Genomic DNA, 23,664 nt, shown 5'->3' with positions numbered 1-23,664 from the left:
CCCTGCAGTCATTCACAACTCATCCAAAACGAACATTATTGTTTTTGCACTTTTTGGCTTCTTATGAAATAACTTTTTCAAATAGATTCAATCTTGCACGTGGAAAGTTTAAGTGTGGGCTTTAGTTGATATAACACTCCCGTCAGGGGGTGCATTCTACGGCGGGGGTGCAGGAGGCGAGATTACTGCGAGCCTCAGCCAGTGCGTCTTTTGCAGCCGTTTTATGATCGCTCAGCACAAGAAATACGTCACACACATACAGTTGTTGACAAAATACACTGTACATTATATACCTCAGCTAACTAAACTATGGAAATGTATAATATAATTCATATAGCAATACGGTCTCACTGCACAGCAGGCCAGCAGTTAGCCGAGTCATTGCGCAATCCATGTTGAGGCACTGAGTGACGTGCCTCAACTGGCTGCTGTTCACCGCACCGTCTCTTCTCAGTATTTGAACGGCAAATGTGAAAATTCAGCGATTTTAAATACAAATAATCTAAAACTGGTGAAGTTAAATGGAAAATAACGTTATAGTATAATCACTGGATACATATAACAATTTAATTAAAAAAAATCTTTTTACATTTTTTTTCTTTCCATGATGGCAGGTGAGGTCCCGCCTCACCTGCCTCTAGTGACTGCACGTCACTGGTACGTACGTACCTACGCACATGCATACATACAGTCAGTACGTACGTACATTGATTCATTACATACATACATACAGTAAGTACGTACGTACGTATGTACATACATACGCACATATATACATACATACAGTAAGTAAGTACCTACGTACATACGCACACACATACATACATACAGTAAGTATGTATGTATGTATGTATGTATGTACGAACATACGCACACACACACATACATACATACATACAGTAAGTACGTACGTACGTACGTACGTACGAACATACGCACACACATACATACATACATACAGTAAGTACGTACGTACGTACGTACGTACGTACATACGCACATACATACATACAGTAAGTACGTACAAACATACGCACACACACACATACATACATACATACAGTAAGTATGTACGAACATACGCACACACATACATACATACAGTAAGTACGTACGAACATACGCACACACATACATACATACATACAGTAAGTACGTACAAACATACCCACATACATACATACATACATACAGTAAGTACGTACGTACGTACGTACGAACATACGCACACACACACATACATACATACATACAGTTAGTACGTACGAACATACGCACACGAATACATACATACATACATACATACAGTTAGTACGTACGAACATACGCACACACATACATACATACATACAGTAAGTACGTACGAACATACGCACATACATACATACATACAGTAAGTACGTACGTACGAACATACGCACACACATACATACATACATACAGTAAGTACGTACGAACATACGCACATACATACATACATACATACATACAGTAAGTACGTACAAACATACGCACACACACACATACATACATACATACAGTAAGTATGTACGAACATACGCACACACATACATACATACAGTAAGTACGTACGTAAGTACGTACGTACGTACGAACATACGCACACACATACATACAGTAAGTACGTACAAACATACGCACATACATACATACATACATACAGTAAGTACGTACGTACGTACGTACGTACGTACGTACGAACATACGCACACACACACATACATACATACATACAGTAAGTATGTACGAACATACGCACACACATACATACATACATACATACAGTTAGTACGTACGAACATACGCACACACATACATACATACATACAGTAAGTACGTACAAACATACGCACATACATACATACATACATACAGTAAGTACGTACGAACATACGCACACACATACATACATACATACATACAGTAAGTACGTACGTACGTACGAACATACGCACACACATACATACATACATACAGTAAGTACGTACAAACATACGCACATACATACATACATACATACAGTAAGTACGTACGTACGTACGTACGAACATACGCACACACACACATACATACATACATACAGTAAGTATGTATGTATGTATGTACGAACATACGCACACACATACATACATACATACATACAGTAAGTACGTACGAACATACGCACACACATACATACATACAGTAAGTACGTACGAACATACGCACATACATACATACATACTTACAGTGAGTACGTACGTACATACGCACACACATACATACATACAGTAAGTACGTACGTACGTAGGTACGAACATACGCACACACATACATACATACAGTAAGTACGTACGAACATACGCACATACATACAGTAAGTACGTACAAACATACGCACACACACACATACATACAGTAAGTATGTACGAACATACGCACACACATACATACATACATACATACAGTAAGTACGTACGAACATACGCACACACATACATACATACATACATACAGTAAGTACGTACAAACATACGCACACACACACATACATACATACATACAGTAAGTACGTACGAACATACGCACACACATACATACATACATACATACAGTAAGTACGTACAAACATACGCACATACATACATACATACATACATACAGTAAGTACGTACGAACATACGCACACACATACATACATACAGTAAGTACGTACAAACATACGCACACACACACATACATACATACATACAGTAAGTACGTACGAACATACGCACACACATACATACATACATACATACAGTAAGTACGTACAAACATACGCACATACATACATACATACATACAGTAAGTACGTACGTACGTACGTACGTACGTACGAACATACGCACACACACACACATACATACATACATACAGTCAGTACGTACGAACATACGCACACGAATACATACATACATACATACAGTTAGTACGTACGAACATACGCACACACACACATACATACATACATACAGTTAGTACGTACGAACATACGCACACGAATACATACATACATACATACATACAGTTAGTACGTACGAACATACGCACACACATACATACATACATACAGTAAGTACGTACGAACATACGCACATACATACATACATACAGTAAGTACGTACGTACGAACATACGCACACACATACATACATACATACATACAGTAAGTACGTACGAACATACGCACATACATACATACATACATACATACAGTAAGTACGTACAAACATACGCACACACACACATACATACATACATACAGTAAGTATGTACGAACATACGCACACACATACATACATACAGTAAGTACGTACGTAAGTACGTACGTACGTACGTACGAACATACGCACACACATACATACAGTAAGTACGTACAAACATACGCACATACATACATACATACATACAGTAAGTACGTACGTACGTACGAACATACGCACACACACACATACATACATACATACAGTAAGTATGTACGAACATACGCACACACATACATACATACATACATACAGTTAGTACGTACGAACATACGCACACACATACATACATACATACAGTAAGTACGTACAAACATACGCACATACATACATACATACATACAGTAAGTACGTACGAACATACGCACACACATACATACATACATACATACAGTAAGTACGTACGTACGTACGAACATACGCACACACATACATACATACATACATACATACAGTAAGTACGTACAAACATACGCACATACATACATACATACATACAGTAAGTACGTACGTACGTACGTACGTACGAACATACGCACACACACACATACATACATACATACAGTAAGTATGTATGTATGTATGTACGAACATACGCACACACATACATACATACATACATACAGTAAGTACGTACGAACATACGCACACACATACATACATACAGTAAGTACGTACGAACATACGCACATACATACATACATACTTACAGTGAGTACGTACGTACATACGCACACACATACATACATACAGTAAGTACGTACGTACGTAGGTACGAACATACGCACACACATACATACATACATACATACAGTAAGTACGTACGAACATACGCACATACATACATACATACAGTAAGTACGTACAAACATACGCACACACACACATACATACAGTAAGTATGTACGAACATACGCACACACATACATACATACATACATACAGTAAGTACGTACGAACATACGCACACACATACATACATACATACATACAGTAAGTACGTACAAACATACGCACACACACACATACATACATACATACAGTAAGTACGTACGAACATACGCACACGAATACATACATACATACATACAGTTAGTACGTACGAACATACGCACACACATACATACATACATACATACAGTAAGTACGTACGAACATACGCACATACATACATACATACAGTAAGTACGTACGAACATACGCACACACATACATACATACATACAGTATGTACGTACGTACGTACGAACATACACACATACATACATACATACAGTAAGTACGTACGTACGAACATACGCACATACATACATACATACAGTAAGTACGTACAAACATACGCACACACACACATACATACATACATACAGTAAGTATGTACGAACATACGCACACACATACATACATACAGTAAGTACGTACGAACATACGCACACACATACATACATACATACAGTAAGTACGTACAAACATACGCACATACATACATACATACATACAGTAAGTACGTACGAACATACGCACACACACACATACATACATACATACAGTTAGTACGTACGAACATACGCACACGAATACATACATACATACATACAGTTAGTACGTACGAACATACGCACACACACACACACATACATACATACATACAGTAAGTACGTACGTACGTACGTACGTACGTACATACGCACATACATACATACATACAGTAAGTACGTACGTACGTACGAACATACGCACACACATACATACATACATACAGTAAGTACGTACGAACATACATACATACAGTAAGTACGTACGTACAAACATACGCACACACACACATACATACATACATACATACATACAGTAAGTATGTACGAACATACGCACATACATACATACATACATACTTACAGTGAGTACGTACGAACATACGCACACACATACATACATACATACTTACAGTGAGTACGTACGTACATACGCACATACATACATATAGTAAGTAAGTACGTACGTACATACGCACACACACACATACATACATACATAGTTAGTACGTACGAACATACGCACACGAATACATACATACATACATACAGTTAGTACGTACGAACATACGCACACACATACATACATACATACAGTAAGTACGTACGAACATACGCACATACATACATACATACAGTTAGTACGTACGAACATACGCACACACATACATACATACATACAGTAAGTACGTACGAACATACGCACATACATACATACATACAGTAAGTACGTACGAACATACGCACATACATACATACATACAGTAAGTACGTACAAACATACGCACACACACACATACATACATACATACAGTCAGTACGTACGAACATACGCACACGAATACATACATACATACATACAGTTAGTACGTACGAACATACGCACACACATACATACATACATACAGTAAGTACGTACGAACATACGCACATACATACATACATACAGTTAGTACGTACGAACATACGCACACACATACATACATACATACAGTAAGTACGTACGAACATACGCACATACATACATACATACAGTAAGTACGTACGAACATACGCACATACATACATACATACAGTAAGTACGTACAAACATACGCACACACACACATACATACATACATACAGTCAGTACGTACGAACATACGCACACGAATACATACATACATACATACAGTTAGTACGTACGAACATACGCACACACATACATACATACATACAGTAAGTACGTACGAACATACACACATACATACATATATACAGTAAGTACGTACGTACGAACATACGCACATACATACATACATACAGTAAGTACGTACAAACATACGCACACACACACATACATACATACATACAGTAAGTATGTATGTATGTATGTATGTACGAACATACGCACACACATACATACATACATACAGTAAGTACGTACGAACATACGCACACACATACATACATACATACAGTAAGTACGTACAAACATACGCACATACATACATACAGTAAGTACGTACGAACATACGCACACACACACATACATACATACAGTAAGTACGTACGTACGTACGAACATACGCACACACACACATACATACATACATACAGTTAGTACGTACGAACATACGCACACACATACATACATACATACATACATACAGTAAGTACGTACAAACATACGCACATACATACATACATACATACAGTAAGTACGTACGTACGTACGAACATACGCACATACATACATACATACAGTAAGTACGTACGTACGAACATACGCACACACATACATACATACATACATACAGTAAGTACGTACGAACATACGCACATACATACATACATACAGTAAGTACGTACAAACATACGCACACACACACATACATACATACATACAGTAAGTATGTACGAACATACGCACACACATACATACATACAGTAAGTACGTACGTAAGTACGTACGTACGTACGAACATACGCACACACATACATACAGTAAGTACGTACAAACATACGCACATACATACATACATACATACAGTAAGTACGTACGTACGTACGTACGTACGTACGAACATACGCACACACACACATACATACATACATACAGTAAGTATGTACGAACATACGCACACACATACATACATACATACATACAGTTAGTACGTACGAACATACGCACACACATACATACATACATACAGTAAGTACGTACAAACATACGCACATACATACATACATACATACAGTAAGTACGTACGAACATACGCACACACATACATACATACATACATACAGTAAGTACGTACGTACGTACGAACATACGCACACACATACATACATACATACATACAGTAAGTACGTACAAACATACGCACATACATACATACATACATACAGTAAGTACGTACGTACGTACGTACGTACGAACATACGCACACACACACATACATACATACATACAGTAAGTATGTATGTATGTATGTATGTACGAACATACGCACACACATACATACATACATACATACAGTAAGTACGTACGAACATACGCACACACATACATACATACAGTAAGTACGTACGAACATACGCACATACATACATACATACTTACAGTGAGTACGTACGTACATACGCACACACATACATACATACAGTAAGTACGTACGTACGTAGGTACGAACATACGCACACACATACATACATACATACATACAGTAAGTACGTACGAACATACGCACATACATACATACATACAGTAAGTACGTACAAACATACGCACACACACACATACATACAGTAAGTATGTACGAACATACGCACACACATACATACATACATACATACAGTAAGTACGTACGAACATACGCACACACATACATACATACATACATACAGTAAGTACGTACAAACATACGCACACACACACATACATACATACATACAGTAAGTACGTACGAACATACGCACACGAATACATACATACATACATACAGTTAGTACGTACGAACATACGCACACACATACATACATACATACATACAGTAAGTACGTACGAACATACGCACATACATACATACATACAGTAAGTACGTACGAACATACGCACACACATACATACATACATACAGTATGTACGTACGTACGTACGAACATACACACATACATACATACATACAGTAAGTACGTACGTACGAACATACGCACATACATACATACATACAGTAAGTACGTACAAACATACGCACACACACACATACATACATACATACAGTAAGTATGTACGAACATACGCACACACATACATACATACAGTAAGTACGTACGAACATACGCACACACATACATACATACATACAGTAAGTACGTACAAACATACGCACATACATACATACATACATACAGTAAGTACGTACGAACATACGCACACACACACATACATACATACATACAGTTAGTACGTACGAACATACGCACACGAATACATACATACATACATACAGTTAGTACGTACGAACATACGCACACACACACACACATACATACATACATACAGTAAGTACGTACGTACGTACGTACGTACGTACATACGCACATACATACATACATACAGTAAGTACGTACGTACGTACGAACATACGCACACACATACATACATACATACAGTAAGTACGTACGAACATACATACATACAGTAAGTACGTACGTACAAACATACGCACACACACACATACATACATACATACATACATACAGTAAGTATGTACGAACATACGCACATACATACATACATACATACTTACAGTGAGTACGTACGAACATACGCACACACATACATACATACATACTTACAGTGAGTACGTACGTACATACGCACATACATACATATAGTAAGTAAGTACGTACGTACATACGCACACACACACATACATACATACATAGTTAGTACGTACGAACATACGCACACGAATACATACATACATACATACAGTTAGTACGTACGAACATACGCACACACATACATACATACATACAGTAAGTACGTACGAACATACGCACATACATACATACATACAGTTAGTACGTACGAACATACGCACACACATACATACATACATACAGTAAGTACGTACGAACATACGCACATACATACATACATACAGTAAGTACGTACGAACATACGCACATACATACATACATACAGTAAGTACGTACAAACATACGCACACACACACATACATACATACATACAGTCAGTACGTACGAACATACGCACACGAATACATACATACATACATACAGTTAGTACGTACGAACATACGCACACACATACATACATACATACAGTAAGTACGTACGAACATACGCACATACATACATACATACAGTTAGTACGTACGAACATACGCACACACATACATACATACATACAGTAAGTACGTACGAACATACGCACATACATACATACATACAGTAAGTACGTACGAACATACGCACATACATACATACATACAGTAAGTACGTACAAACATACGCACACACACACATACATACATACATACAGTCAGTACGTACGAACATACGCACACGAATACATACATACATACATACAGTTAGTACGTACGAACATACGCACACACATACATACATACATACAGTAAGTATGTACGAACATACACACATACATACATACATACAGTAAGTACGTACGTACGAACATACGCACATACATACATACATACAGTAAGTACGTACAAACATACGCACACACACACATACATACATACATACAGTAAGTATGTATGTATGTATGTATGTATGTACGAACATACGCACACACATACATACATACATACAGTAAGTACGTACGAACATACGCACACACATACATACATACATACAGTAAGTACGTACAAACATACGCACATACATACATACAGTAAGTACGTACGAACATACGCACACACACACATACATACATACAGTAAGTACGTACGTACGTACGAACATACGCACACACACACATACATACATACATACAGTAAGTATGTACGAACATACGCACACACATACATACATACATACATACAGTTAGTACGTACGAACATACGCACACACATACATACATACATACATACATACAGTAAGTACGTACAAACATACGCACATACATACATACATACATACAGTAAGTACGTACGAACATACGCACACACATACATACATACAGTAAGTACGTACGAACATACGCACACACACACATACACACATACATACAGTAAGTACGTACGAACATACGCACACACATACATACATACATACATACAGTAAGTACGTACGAACATACGCACACACATACATACATACATACATACATACAGTAAGTACGTACGAACATACGCACATACATACATACATACATACTTACAGTGAGTACGTACGTACATACGCACACACATACATACATACATACAGTAAGTACGTACGAACATACGCACACACATACATACATACATACATACAGTAAGTACGTACGTACGAACATACGCACATACACACATACATACATACATACATACAGTAAGTATGTACGAACATACGCACACACATACATACAGTAAGTACGTACGAACATACGCACATACATACATACATACAGTAAGTAAGTACGTACGTACGTACATACGCTCGTCATTGTCATATTTTGCCAATAGCCGAGGACAGAATGCTAGGGAGTTTCGGGGAGAAGTGCGACAAAAGGATTGCCAGACAATGTTTGGTTTGACCGCACTTCAGCATGCAAATAAAGGAACAGACGTCACCTCGTCTTGAAAGAACGCCATGGCGACTTGTGTGGGATTCTCCGCCATGTTGACATCCGCACCAGCAACGACAGCGGCCGTCTCCGCCATTGCTGCGGTGACGTCAGCGTCGTTGAAAAAAAAAAACCGCCAACGTTCGAAAAGCGCAGCAAAGCTCGCACAATTTTCTCTCTCGCCACGAATTATCCGTATATTCTAAACATGTTGGTCGTCTTAGTTTGTTTTTTTCTTATCTAACGTTTTATCTCTTTAGGACATTTACCCATTTGTTGCTTGCCGGACACATTTCATATGGTGGAACAACTTCCGCCCTGCCTGTGTTCAAACTGTCGCGAGATCTCGTCGACTTCCTCTTTTGCGCGGAACAAACTTCCAAGATGGTGAGTGCCGTGTCCGACTAGCTGGCATGTTATTCTAATCTATCTTCATCCACGTCGTGCGCGTCTCCATCCTTCTTTTTAAACATCCCATCAAACACGTTAAGCGTGTGTGAGCACACAAATGTGTATATATCCGCAGGTCCGTGCTGTAAATGGACATTTATCGGTGTCTTAAGTCTCGGCACCGGTGGTCGTAGTAATGCTAGTTTGTTAGCATGTATTTGGTGCTTTGTGAGCGTTATAAAGACTATTTATCATATTTCAACCGTCTGGGTAACACGTTAAATCGTATCGTTATCCATAGCTGCGATAGTTATTCTGTAAATATAAGTCTGTATTTTTTTGGTCGTGAAATACGTCACAATTGAATCCTGCAAAGCAAGTCTACCATATACAGGTAAAAGCCAGTAAATTAGAATATTTTGGAAAAACTTGATATATTTCAATAATTGCATTCAAAAGGTGTAACTTGTACATTATATTTATTCATTGCACACAGACTGATGCATTCAAATGTTTATTTCATTTAATTTTGATGATTTGAAGTGGCAACAAATGAAAATCCAAAATTCCGTGTGTCACAAAATTAGAATATTACTTAAGGCTAATACAAAAAAGGGATTTTTAGAAATGTTGGCCAACTGAAAAGTATGAAAATGAAAAATATGAGCATGTACAATACTCAATACTTGGTTGGAGCTCCTTTTGCCTCAATTACTGCGTTAATGCGGCGTGGCATGGAGTCAATGAGTTTCTGGCACTGCTCAGGTGTTATGAGAGCCCAGGTTGCTCTGATAGTGGCCTTCAACTCTTCTGCGTTTTTGGGTCTGGCATTCTGCATCTTCCTTTTCACAATACCCCACAGATTTTCTATGGGGCTAAGGTCAGGGGAGTTGGCGGGCCAATTTAGAACAGAAATACCATGGTCCGTAAACCAGGCACGGGTAGATTTTGCGCTGTGTGCAGGCGCCAAGTCCTGTTGGAACTTGAAATCTCCATCTCCATAGAGCAGGTCAGCAGCAGGAAGCATGAAGTGCTCTAAAACTTGCTGGTAGACGGCTGCGTTGACCCTGGATCTCGAAACAGAGTGGACCGACACCAGCAGATGACATGGCACCCCAAACCATCACCCAACCATGCAAATTTTGCATTTCCTTTGGAAATCGAGGTCCCAGAGTCTGGAGGAAGACAGGAGAGGCACAGGATCCACGTTGCCTGAAGTCTAGTGTAAAGTTTCCACCATCAGTGATGGTTTGGGGTGCCATGTCATCTGCTGGTGTCGGTCCACTCTGTTTCCTGAGATCCAGGGTCAACGCAGCCGTCTACCAGCAAGTTTTAGAGCACTTAATGCTTCCTGCTGCTGACCTGCTCTATGGAGATGGGAGATTTCAAGTTCCAACAGGACTTGGCGCCTGCACACAGTGCAAAATCTACCCGTGCCTGGTTTACGGACTATGGTATTTCTGTTCTAAATTGGCCCGCATTAACGCAGTAATTGAGGCAAAAGGAGCTCCAACCAAGTATTGAGTATTGTACATGCTCATATTTTTCATTTTCATACTTTTCAGTTGGCCAACATTTCTAAAAATCCCTTTTTTGTATTAGCCTTAAGTAATATTCTAATTTTGTGACACACGGAATTTTGGATTTTCATTTGTTGCCACTTCAAATCATCAAAATTAAATGAAATAAACATTTGAATGCATCAGTCTGTGTGCAATGAATAAATATAATGTACAAGTTACACCTTTTGAATGCAATTACTGAAATAAATCAAGTTTTTCAAAATATTCTAATTTACTGGCTTTTACCTGTAAGTAGCTATCTACTCTAGTTGTGTCTCACAGTCTGTCCTTTCTCTAGTCTCTGGTCATCCCTGAGAAGTTCCAGCACATTCTGCGTGTTCTGAACACCAACATCGATGGAAGGAGGAAGATCGCCTTCGCCATCACCGCCATCAAGGTAAAGGGAAGAAGCCGAGCATTCGCCGCGTTTGGCGTTTCGTAAGTCAACACGTTTGTTCTCGCCCCAGGGTGTGGGCAGACGCTACGCCCACGTGGTCCTGAGGAAGGCGGACATCGACCTCAGCAAGCGGGCCGGAGAGCTGACCGAGGAGGAGGTGAGTGAGTCGGTCGTGACGGGGGCGATACCGCCGATAGTCTTTCCGATCCGGTGCCAAGTGACATCAGGCTGATCCGATACTTTGCGGAAATAAACCTAACATGTCTGCTAAAATTTGAAAAGGGTATTTTCAAATTACATATCTAATAAAAATCGCTTCCGTCAGTCTACCCAGGCCCCGGCCCTAACCAATCTGGCGCCCTAGGCAAGATTTTAGGTGGCGCCCCCACCCACATCGGCAGTGAAGTGTATATACTCACAAGAACCCGAATAGCTCTGTTTTTGACCTTCTTTTTTTTTTACTTACAACTATACCTAATATATAAAGGGGTGGAAAAGTGACTATTACCTGCAGGGCAAACATTAGCTAACCAGAAGGCAATAACAATGTAAACAAAAAACACCTGCTTAAAAGATCTAATACAAATGTCCCAGAGGAATGTAGGTGGGAGTCTACTGTAATTACCTAACGTTACATTATTATTTTCCATAACAATTTAGCCCCCTCCACAATATTAACCCGACGTTAAAACAGAACTAGCTATTTATTGATTAGCAATTGCCGACTCATGTAACATTAGCTTAATGCTAAAAAGCCAGGTTACTATCACATTCTGTAACAGACAAATAATTTCATGTAGGCTAACGTTACCTACCTGCTACCTCTGTCTTTTCTCGTTTCTCCTCTTCTTTTCTCTTTTTTCTTCCCTGGGCACCTGACAGTTTTGGCCGTTTTGACATCTTGTGTTGATTTTTTGATGTGGTGACGTCCAAAAAGAGTCATGATACGGGAAGGGAGGGGGCGCACCGTGCGGGGGGGGGGGGGGGGGGGGGATGTTGTAACAAATAATATTTCTATTAAATAGGCTTTACCGTATTTTCCGCACTATAAGGCGCACCGGATTATTAGCCGCACCTTCTATGAATTACATATTTCATAATTTTGTCCACCAATAAGCCGCCCCGGACTATAAGCCGCGCCTACGCTGCGCTAAAGTGAATGTCAAAAAAACGCTGCGCTAAAGTGAATGTCAAAAAAACTGTCAGATAGTTCAGTCAAACTTTAATAATATATTGAAAACCAGCGTTCTAACAACTCTGTCCCAAAATGTACGCAAATGTGCAATCACAAACATAGTAAAATTCAAAATGGTGTAGAGCAATAAATAGCAACATAATGTTGCTCGAACGTTAATGTCACAACACACAAAATAAACATAGCGCTCACCTTCTGAAGTTATTCTTCATTCGTAAATCCTTCGAATTCTTCGTCTTCGGTGTCCGAATTGAAAAGTTGCGCAAGCGTGGGATCCAAAAATGGCCCGGCTCCGCCTCGTCGAAGTCATCGGAGTCAGTGTCGCTGTTGTTGTGCAGCAGTTCTGTGAATCCTGCCTCGGACCACAGTTGTGACCGAAACTATCTGCCCAGGCATTTACGATCCACTGGCAGATGTTGGCGTATGTCGACCGGCGCTATCTGCCCGTCTTAGTGAAGGTGTGTTCGCCTTCGGAGCTGTGTGAAAAAAGCCACCCGGCCTCTTCGCGTAAACTTCCCTTAACCACTCGCTCATCTTTTCTTCATCCATCCATCCCTTCGAGTTAGCTTTTATGATGACGCCGGCTGGAAAGGTCTCTTTTGGCAAGGTCTTCCTTTTGAATATCACCATGGGAGGAAGTTAGCATGGCAAGCTAGAACCACAGTGAAGGATGACTTCTCATTCCCTGTGGTGCGAATATTCACCGTACGTGCTCCCGTTCCACAGTGCAGTTCACAGGAATATCAGTTGCTGTGAAATACGGTAGTAATCCGTGTGCGGATGGAGAGATTGCGTCTTTTTATGAACCGGATCCTTGTCGCGTAGTAGGAGCCATTTTGTGGTCTTTACAGATGTAAACAGGAAATGAAACGTACGGTGATATCCGCGCGTTTTTTCTTCTTCTTCCGGGGGCGGGTGAAGCGCTTCCTGTTCTATGGGGGCGGGTGAAGCGCTTCCTGTTCTATGGGGGCGGGTGCTTTCCTTGGCGGTTGCTTGCGTAGAAGAAGAAGCGCTTCCTGTTCTACCGGGAAAAAAGATGGCGGCTGTTTACCGAAGTTGCGAGACCGAAACTTTATGAAAATGAATCGTAATAAAGCGCACCGGGTTATAAGGCGCACTGTCAGCTTTTGAGAAAAATTGTGGTTTTTAGGTGCGCCTTATAGTGCGGAAAATACGGTAGTTAATATTGTTAACAAGTTAAAGGTGTTTAAAGATAATGCAAGCATGTTTAACACATATAGTTAATATTGTTAACAAGTTAAAGGTGTTTAATGATAATACAAGCATGTTTAACACATATAGTTAATATTGTTAACAAGTTAAAGGTGTTTAATGATAATACAAGCATGTTTAACACATATAGTTAATATTGTTAACAAGTTAAGGTGTTTAAAGATAATACAAGCATGTTTAACACATATAGATTCCTTTCTTTCATGAAGACAAGAATATAAGTTGGTGTATTACCTGATTCTGATGACTTGCATTGATAGGAATCAGACAGTGGTGCTGATAACATCCGCATTTTCGAATGGAGGAGAAAAAAAGTCCTCCTTTCTGTCCAATACCACATGAAAGTGGTTGGTTTTTGGCATCTTATTTGTTCAGCTTCGGTACTCCTTTGTATACACTTTACAAGAAATACATTGTCGGCAAACTCCGTAGCTTGCTAGCTTGTGCACGCCAGCTTTCTGAGACTCTTATTTTGGTAGCGCAGGCAGGATGAAGTAGCGCTTTAATTGTGCAACTGTGCAGTCGGTCTTTGGAGTTTTGACGACAGGTACGGCGCCAGAGTCTGTTGAAATAAAGTGTTTCTCGCCTTCCAGTCGGTAATTTTAATGAGCTGGCAGCAGCCAGCGTCATCTCAGAAGACCCTCGGGTGCCGTGACTGTCAATCAAGTGACGTCATAGTGAAGATTTATGATCGCTCATTTTTAGGACTATTTTTTTTAATGCCTGGCTGGTGATCGACTGACACACCCTCCGTGATCGACCGGTAGCTCGCGATCGACGTAATGAGCACCCCTGATGTAAACAATGATATCTACTTTTATATTATCTTATGATTAGTCTTTGTCGCATTAAATGAGTCATACGCATTGTATTGTACGTTTATATATGGTAACGTCATTGTCAAGCCTCGAATTTGAACTTTTTAAGGTCAAGGCAAGTGTTGCCTTAAAGGAGGGCTATATATATATATATATATATATATATATATATATATATATATATATATATATATATAAAAGATTAAAAAAATAGTGTTCATGTATGAGATCAAGGGCTGTCAATTATGGCCAAAGTAATTAAGATTATTGTTATCAATATTGAAATCATGATTACTGATTGTTAGGTAAACAGTGTTGGAATGTGAACATACCATCATGTCATTTGTAATGTGTCATAAAAAGACTATAGATAAACATTATCCATATATTTATAGACAAATATTAGGGTTTTTTATTATTTAATACCATCATGTCATTTGTAATGTCTCATAAAAACGTTATCCATATATTTATAGACAAATATTAGGTTTTTTTTATTACTTAATAACATCAACTTGTCAGCTTTTTGTCATTACATGATGTCTTTATCTCTATTTTTACATTTTGATAGAGTTTTTATTTATTTTATTTTTTTAAGTTATGTACATGTACGGTAGATGCTGTATCAGGACAGATCCATTAAGAGTTTGAACTGAAATATGTCATATAGGAGTTAACTATACACAATAAAACATTAACAAAATGATGTGTCACATGAATGAATTTTGAAGTAACACCTTAGTGACATGAAAAAAAACACAATTTAAAAAAAACAACCTTGTTTACTTTTTGATATCAAAATAAAACACAAAGCAGTTTGGCTAATGAAGATGAAGTCTAATAAACAAGCTTTGTTCTTCTCCAATGCCTCCTTGTAGTTCAGTACAACATTTTGGCCAACAAAAAAACTCTTTGAGTGTTACTTCTCACATCGAATAAACAATCTTCACAGCCAGCGTTCAGCTCGATGAGATGACAAAACATTTTAGCTAGTATTGATGTTATTTGAACACTGGTACAGGTTGCAGTTAAATAAAGGAGTGAACATCCCAGTAAAGACTTTATGAACAAGTTGTGACAACGTTCACGACACATCGCCTGCTGCAAAACATCAAATAGTTTTTTTCCTTCGCTGTATACCGTATTTTCCGCACCATAAGGCGCCCTGGGTTATAAGCCGCGCCTTCAATGAACGGCATATTTCAAAACTTTGTCCACCCATAAGCCGCCCCGTGTTGTAAGCCGCATCTAACTGCGCTAAAGGAATGTCAAAAAAACAGTCATGGAATCGTATATCAACATGGACGGAGCTGCTGAAAAAAGCCACCCGGCCTCTTCGCGTAAACTTAAACTTACCTTAACCACTCGCTCATCTTTTCTTCATCCATCCCTTCGAGTTAGCTTTTATGATGACGCCGGCTGGAAAGGTCTCTTTTGGCAAGGTCTTCCTTTTGAATATCACCATGGGTGGAAGTTTCTGGCCATTAGCATGGCAAGCTAGAACCACAGTGAAGGATGACTTCTCATTCCCTGTGGTGCGAATATTCACCGTACGTGCTCCCGTTGTATCCACAGTGCGGTTCACAGGAATATCAGTTGCTGTGAAATACGGTAGTAATCCGTGTGCGGATGGAGAGATTGCGTCTTTTCATGAACCGGATCCCTGTCACTTGGTAGGAGCCATTTTGTGGTCTTTACAGATGTAAACACACAAAGGAAATGAAACGTTCGGTATATCCGCGCGCTTTTTCTTCTTCTACGCGGGCGGGTGGTTGCTTACAGTAGAAGAAGAAGCGCTTCCTGTTCTATGGGGGCGGGTGCTTACCTTGGCGGTTGCTTGCGTAGAAGAAGAAGCGCTTCCTGTTCTACCGGGAAAAAAGATGGCGGCTGTTTACCGAAGTTGCGAGACCGAAACTTCATGAAAATGAATCTTAACATTTATCCATATATAAAGCGCACCGGGTTATAAGGCGCACTGTTAGCTTTTGAGAAAATTTGTGGTTTTTAGGTGCGCCTTATAGTGCGGAAAATACGGTAATTTTTCATATTTTGAATTCTTTTGAAAGGCTTACAAAAAAACTACATTTGAATTGTAATTCCATGCTATTGACAGGACTATTAATTTTAATGAAGTTAGCTTACCATGTTTACAGTATGATAATTGTGATAGAAATGTGAATTTTAGGCACAGAATATTTTTTACAATTGAACAAGGCAGTAGATTATACAAGCTTGGACAGAAAGTTAATAATGACACCAATTTTTTTTTTAATGGAATTGTTTAGTACTGTTTTACCATTTGTTTACTGTAAAAAGTGTTTATACTTTCAATTAACAAATTGAAGTCTTGTGAAAGGTTGACAGGATAACTGGCATTAACTGTCAAAATAATTTCAAACTATTGAAGTTAGCTTACAGAATAAACATGTCAATCAACCCATATGATTTTTGCTGTAATATTTTTGTTTTGAAAAGTCACTGTGACTGATAGAAAAGTGATGGTTTTAGCAACATTTTAACCTGTCTGAATGCTAATAATCATTTTGCGTCGGGGGGGCGAAGCCTGAACCCCCCACCAGGACTTTGTCCTGGACCTACCGGGGTCTGCAACCCCTGGACCCTGGCTACTAGGTTTTTCTGATTTCAAAAGTTGGCAGGTATGCACCTGTCTCCATCTAAACACAGCAGTGCGCTCTTAAACGCACGGCGGGAATCCAGGGGAAATTATTGTTAAAACAAGCGCTTGGCTCCGTTTAATCCGAGGGTAAATCTCCCCAGCAAAGTCTGTGTCGTTCGTCCGCCATGATTATCCAGCCAAACACCGCTAGTGCGCATGCGCCTGACTTCCTGTTGCCTAAAATGCATTAAAAAATGACGGTGTTTCACTAATTAAAAATTTTAACTATTACTAACTATCGCAAATTATAATTTTACCGTTTACTGTTAATCCCTCGTTCATTATCAAGTAAAAAGTCAAGGGCAGTCACGGCTAGGGATGTCCCGATCCGATATTTGGATCGGATCGGCTGCCGATATTTGCCAAAAATTGCGTATCGGCAAGGCATGGGAAAATGCTGATCCAGATCCAGTTAAAAAAAAACTCCGGTCCGTGTTTTCCAACGCAGCAATTTAAATAATACATTCCACTTTTCTGCTGCTCCGTAATTTCCGTTCCGCATTTTCCAGCACACCTTCAACACATCCACAATTCTCACGCAGTTGCTTTTAGCTGCTGGCATTACACGACAGGCTCTTCTCACTCTTTCCTGTGTCTCCCTCTCACAGACAGCAGCACACCTTCTTACACACGTCACATACTGTCAAGACATACGTCACATACTGTCACGTCATACGTCACATACGTATACGCCCTCTCCCAGCAGAGACCGAGGTAGCGGCATGGCTAACGTTAGCTGTGATGCTAGCGCAGCCGCTAAGGTGCGCGCCTGCTCAAGCGTCCTCTGCGCACGGCAAATCTATGCCACGCACAAAATCAAATAAAAAAATAAGCGCATAACAATTTTCGGCACACGGACACAACAGAGACAACAGTTTTCGTCATCATTGTTCAAATATTGTGACGTCTGTCGAGACGCTTATCTCCATTCGGTGCCACACGTCCACACCATCAAAATGGCACATCAACAAACTTTAGATTTATTCTCATATCAAACTCTTTTGGCTGTCTTTTTGACACTTACATCCGGCGCCCCCCTCCACACCCTGGATTATAAATAATGTAAATAATTCAATGTGATTATCTTGTGTGATGACTGTATTATGATGATAGTATATATCTGATAGTATATATATCTGTATCATGACTTAAACAAGTTGAAAAACTTATTGGGGTGTTACCATTTAGTGGTCAATTGTACGGAATATGTACTTCACTGTGCAACCTACTAATAAAAGTCTCAATCAATCAATCAAAACACATAGAATCATCATACTGCTGTGATTATATGCATCAAGTGTTCATTCAAGGCTAAGGCAAAATATCGAGATATATATCGTGTATCGCAATATGGCCTTAAAATATCGCAATATTAAAAAAAGGCCATATCGCCCAGCCCTAGTTCAATGATGCCATTTCTGTTTGTCATGTATCATTTTGTCTATTTTGTGTTTATCCTTGAATAAACAGGTCAGTTTCTTGTTACCAACCATTGTGTATTATTCAAACTCCCCTAATTCAGCTGGCTAGTTGTTATCAAGAGTACTAAAACCCTTTTCAACATGATTCTGACAACTAAGTAGGCTAAATAACTTTAAACTTTAATACATGCTCGGATAGGCCAGTATCGGTCAGTATCGGTATCGGATCGGAAGTGCAAAAACCTGGATCGGGACATCCCTAGTCACGGCATGGTTCTTGCCGCGAATGTCGGTCAATTTTTTGGGCATTACAGCAAAAGATGGGGGCGGTAACGGCACGTGTCGTGGTTGCCGCGGTAAAATTCGAGCCCTGCTTTGTAATAAATGTTAGCCTCTAAGGAGTTGAATCAGAGCAACACGTTTAAGTGTCATTCAAAAATATTGAAATACCATAATTACATTTTTTTCCGGGCTAACTGGGTAGGTAAGATTGTTCTCCCAGTTTGGACTATTAGTTCAGAACAATCTTTGGTAGATGTTTGCCATCAAGGTACTGGAAATACTTGCAGGTCAGATCTAATATTCTAAATAAGCAGTATTTCCAATTAAAATGGGGACGGCGTGGCACGGTTGAGAGTGGCCGTGCCAGCAACCTGAGAGTTCCTGGTTCAATCCCCACCTTCTACTAACCTTGTCACGTCCGTTGTGTCCTTGAGCAAGACACTTCACCCGTGCTCCTGGTGGGTTGTGGTTAGGGCCTTGCATGGCAGCTCCCACCATCAGTGTGTGAATGTGGAAATAGTGCTTTGAGTATCTTGAAGGTTTCAAAGTGCTATACAAGTAAAACCCATTTATTTATAATTCAATGAATCAATGCTGGGGCCCAAAGAAACGTCTCACATTTACTTTTTTAATTAGCTACATCAATATTTAATGTAAAAGCACTTTTTTCCCCCCTGAAGTATTTTCTTTCAAACTGTTGTCTCTTATCAAGCACTCTCATCCATCTTTTGGCTTTACATTTGCTGCGGTCGCCGCTATTAACTAATATTTCCCATTTAAATGAATTGGAATTCAATTCAACCAGTCCACATGTGCTTTGTGGACTTGGAGAAGGCATTCGACCGTGTACCCCGGGAAGTCCTGTGGGGAGTGCTCAGAGAGTATGGGGTAACGGACTGTCTTATTGTGGCAGTTCGCTCCCTGTATGATCAGTGCCAGAGCTTGGTCCGCATTGCCGGCAGTAAGTTGGACACGTTTCCAGTGAGGGTTGGACTCCGCCAAGGCTGCCCTTTGTCACCCATTCTGTTCATAACCTTTATGGACAGAAATTCTAGACGCAGTCAGGGCGTTGAGGGGATCTGGTTTGGTAGCTGCAGGATTAGGTCTCTGCTATTTGCAGATGATGTGGTCCTGATGGCTTCCTCTGGCCAAGATCTTCAGCTCTCGCTGGATCGGTTCGCAGCCGAGTGTGAAGCGACTGGGATGAGAATCAGCACCTCCGAGTCCATGGTTCTCTCTCGGAAAAGGGTGAAGTGCCATCTCCGGGTTGGGGAGGAGATCTTGCCCCAAGTGGAGGAGTTCAAGTACCTCGGAGTCTTGTTCACGAGTGGGGGAAGAGTGGATCGTGAGATCGACAGGCGGATCGGTGCGGCGTCTTCAGTAATGCGGACGCTGTATCGATCCGTTGTGGTGAAGAAGGAGCTGAGCTGGAAGGCAAAGCTCTCGATTTACCGGTCGATCTACGTTCCCATCCTCACCTATGGTCATGAGCTTTGGGTCATGACCGAAAGGACAAGATCACGGGTACAAGCGGCCGAAATGAGTTTCCTACGCCGAGTGGCGGGGCTCTCCCTTAGAGATAGGGTGAGAAGCTCTGCCATCCGGGGGGAGCTCAAAGTAAAGCCGCTGCTCCTCCACATGGAGAGGAGCCAGATGAGGTGGTTCGGGCATCTGGTCAGGATGCCACCCGAACGCCTCCCTAGGAAGGTGTTTCGGGCACGTCCGACCGGTAGGAGGCCACGGGGAAGACCCAGGACACGCTGGGAAGACTGTCTCTCCCGGCTGGCCTGGGAACGCCTCGGGATCCCCCGGGAGGAGCTGGACAAAGTGGCTGGGGAGAGGGAAGTCTGGGCTTCCCTGCTTAAGCTGCTTCCCCCGCGACCCGATCTCGGATAAGCGGAAGAAGATGGATGGATGGATGGAATTCAATTCAATCCATGCTGACTCCCAAAAAGAGCGCTTTTTTTAAAAAATTTTAAAAAACAAACTTATATTTTCTGAAAAACAATACATTAGAATGTAGTGCAAACAACAATTGGCCATAATCTGAAGTCTTCACCAGGTTAGCTAGTCTGTCCTGTTTTTAATGACCTGCATTCAATGAATATCAGCCACTCCTTCAATTCAGTACTGGACTGCACCCTTTCTTCAAAACAAAGCTGCATGAATGCTAGCATGTCAGGCACAGTCTGTTCAGCTCAGATCTCAGGCTTCACTGGAGTGGTGGATCATAACCCACATTTCACTCCTGGTGCTCCTTTGACTGATGGACCTCTATCTCTCGGTGGTTTAGGTGGAGCGCGTGGTGACCATCATGCAGAATCCTCGCCAGTACAAAATCCCAGACTGGTTCCTGAACAGGCAGAAGGACATCAAGGACGGCAAATTCAGTCAGGTACGCAAAGTGCTGATCCGTGGCTGCGGTTGACCTTTGATCCAAATGTCACCTCGGAGCTGACCAAGCGATGACTGCTTTCAGGTGCTGGCTAACGGTCTGGACAACAAACTGAGAGAAGACCTGGAGAGGCTGAAGAAGATCCGCGCCCATCGCGGTCTGCGACACTTCTGGGGGTGAGCTCAGCACTGAGGTGTCGTTGTGTGCTCCAGATGCCATTTTTTAATATCCCGTCTTCCCTCTTCCAGCCTGCGAGTACGCGGTCAGCACACCAAGACCACCGGGCGCCGTGGTCGCACTGTGGGTGTGTCAAAGAAGAAGTAAACTCCCAGCATTCTTTTGTTTCAATAAACCACCTGTTGTTGCATTGGCTGTCTGGCAGTGGTGTTTATACCTTCATCTGGGGGCCAGGAGCAAGTCCTGAATATCCATTTCCTACAACTAAATGAAGATAAAACTGAATTGTTTTTGGTGCTAAAAAAGAAAGGTTTAAAGTCCTTCAATCACTGTCCCTGAAAACCTCAAATAAAGCCAGAAATCTTGGGGTTATTTTAGATTCTGATTTACATTTCGACAGTCACATCAAATCAGTGGAGTGGAGGAGTTCAAGTACCTCGGAGTCTTGTTCACGAGTGAGGGAAGAGTGGA

General features: G+C 40.5%; 2 protein-coding genes across 2 annotated transcripts in view; one reads left to right on the top strand and one right to left on the bottom strand.

The window, feature by feature from the left end:
- The window catches only part of vps52 (VPS52 subunit of GARP complex), an 86,604-nt gene extending 75,806 nt beyond the window's left edge, over window positions 1-10,798 (bottom strand). Inside the window, exon 1 of the mRNA XM_061931514.2 lies at window positions 10,654-10,798. Within this exon, the coding sequence (XP_061787498.2) occupies window positions 10,654-10,743 (90 nt within the window). The 5' untranslated portion in view covers window positions 10,744-10,798. The remainder of the gene's footprint in view (window positions 1-10,653) is intronic.
- Window positions 10,799-10,966: 168 nt separating this feature from the next.
- On the top strand, window positions 10,967-23,383 carry rps18 (ribosomal protein S18). The gene is made up of 6 exons (XM_061931517.2): window positions 10,967-11,033; window positions 12,897-12,995; window positions 13,066-13,152; window positions 22,915-23,016; window positions 23,101-23,192; window positions 23,265-23,383. Exons 1-6 carry the CDS (start codon window positions 11,031-11,033, stop codon window positions 23,338-23,340), a joined length of 459 nt encoding a protein of 152 aa, XP_061787501.1. The 5' UTR covers window positions 10,967-11,030; the 3' UTR covers window positions 23,341-23,383.
- Window positions 23,384-23,664: the final 281 nt, after the last annotated feature.

This window comes from Nerophis lumbriciformis, linkage group LG37, assembly GCF_033978685.3.
Source record: "Nerophis lumbriciformis linkage group LG37, RoL_Nlum_v2.1, whole genome shotgun sequence".
NCBI lineage: Eukaryota > Metazoa > Chordata > Actinopteri > Syngnathiformes > Syngnathidae > Nerophis > Nerophis lumbriciformis.
The sequence above is the reverse complement of the archived record's forward strand: the minus strand, read 5'-3'. Positions and strand labels throughout refer to the sequence as shown.

Coding starts and splice junctions, on each gene's coding strand:
- rps18 (XM_061931517.2), top strand. Junction 12,996..13,065: donor TCGCCATCACCGCCATCAAG/GTAAAGGGAAGA, acceptor TTCTCGCCCCAG/GGTGTGGGCAGACGCTACGC. Junction 23,193..23,264: donor GGTCTGCGACACTTCTGGGG/GTGAGCTCAGCA, acceptor TCCCTCTTCCAG/CCTGCGAGTACGCGGTCAGC.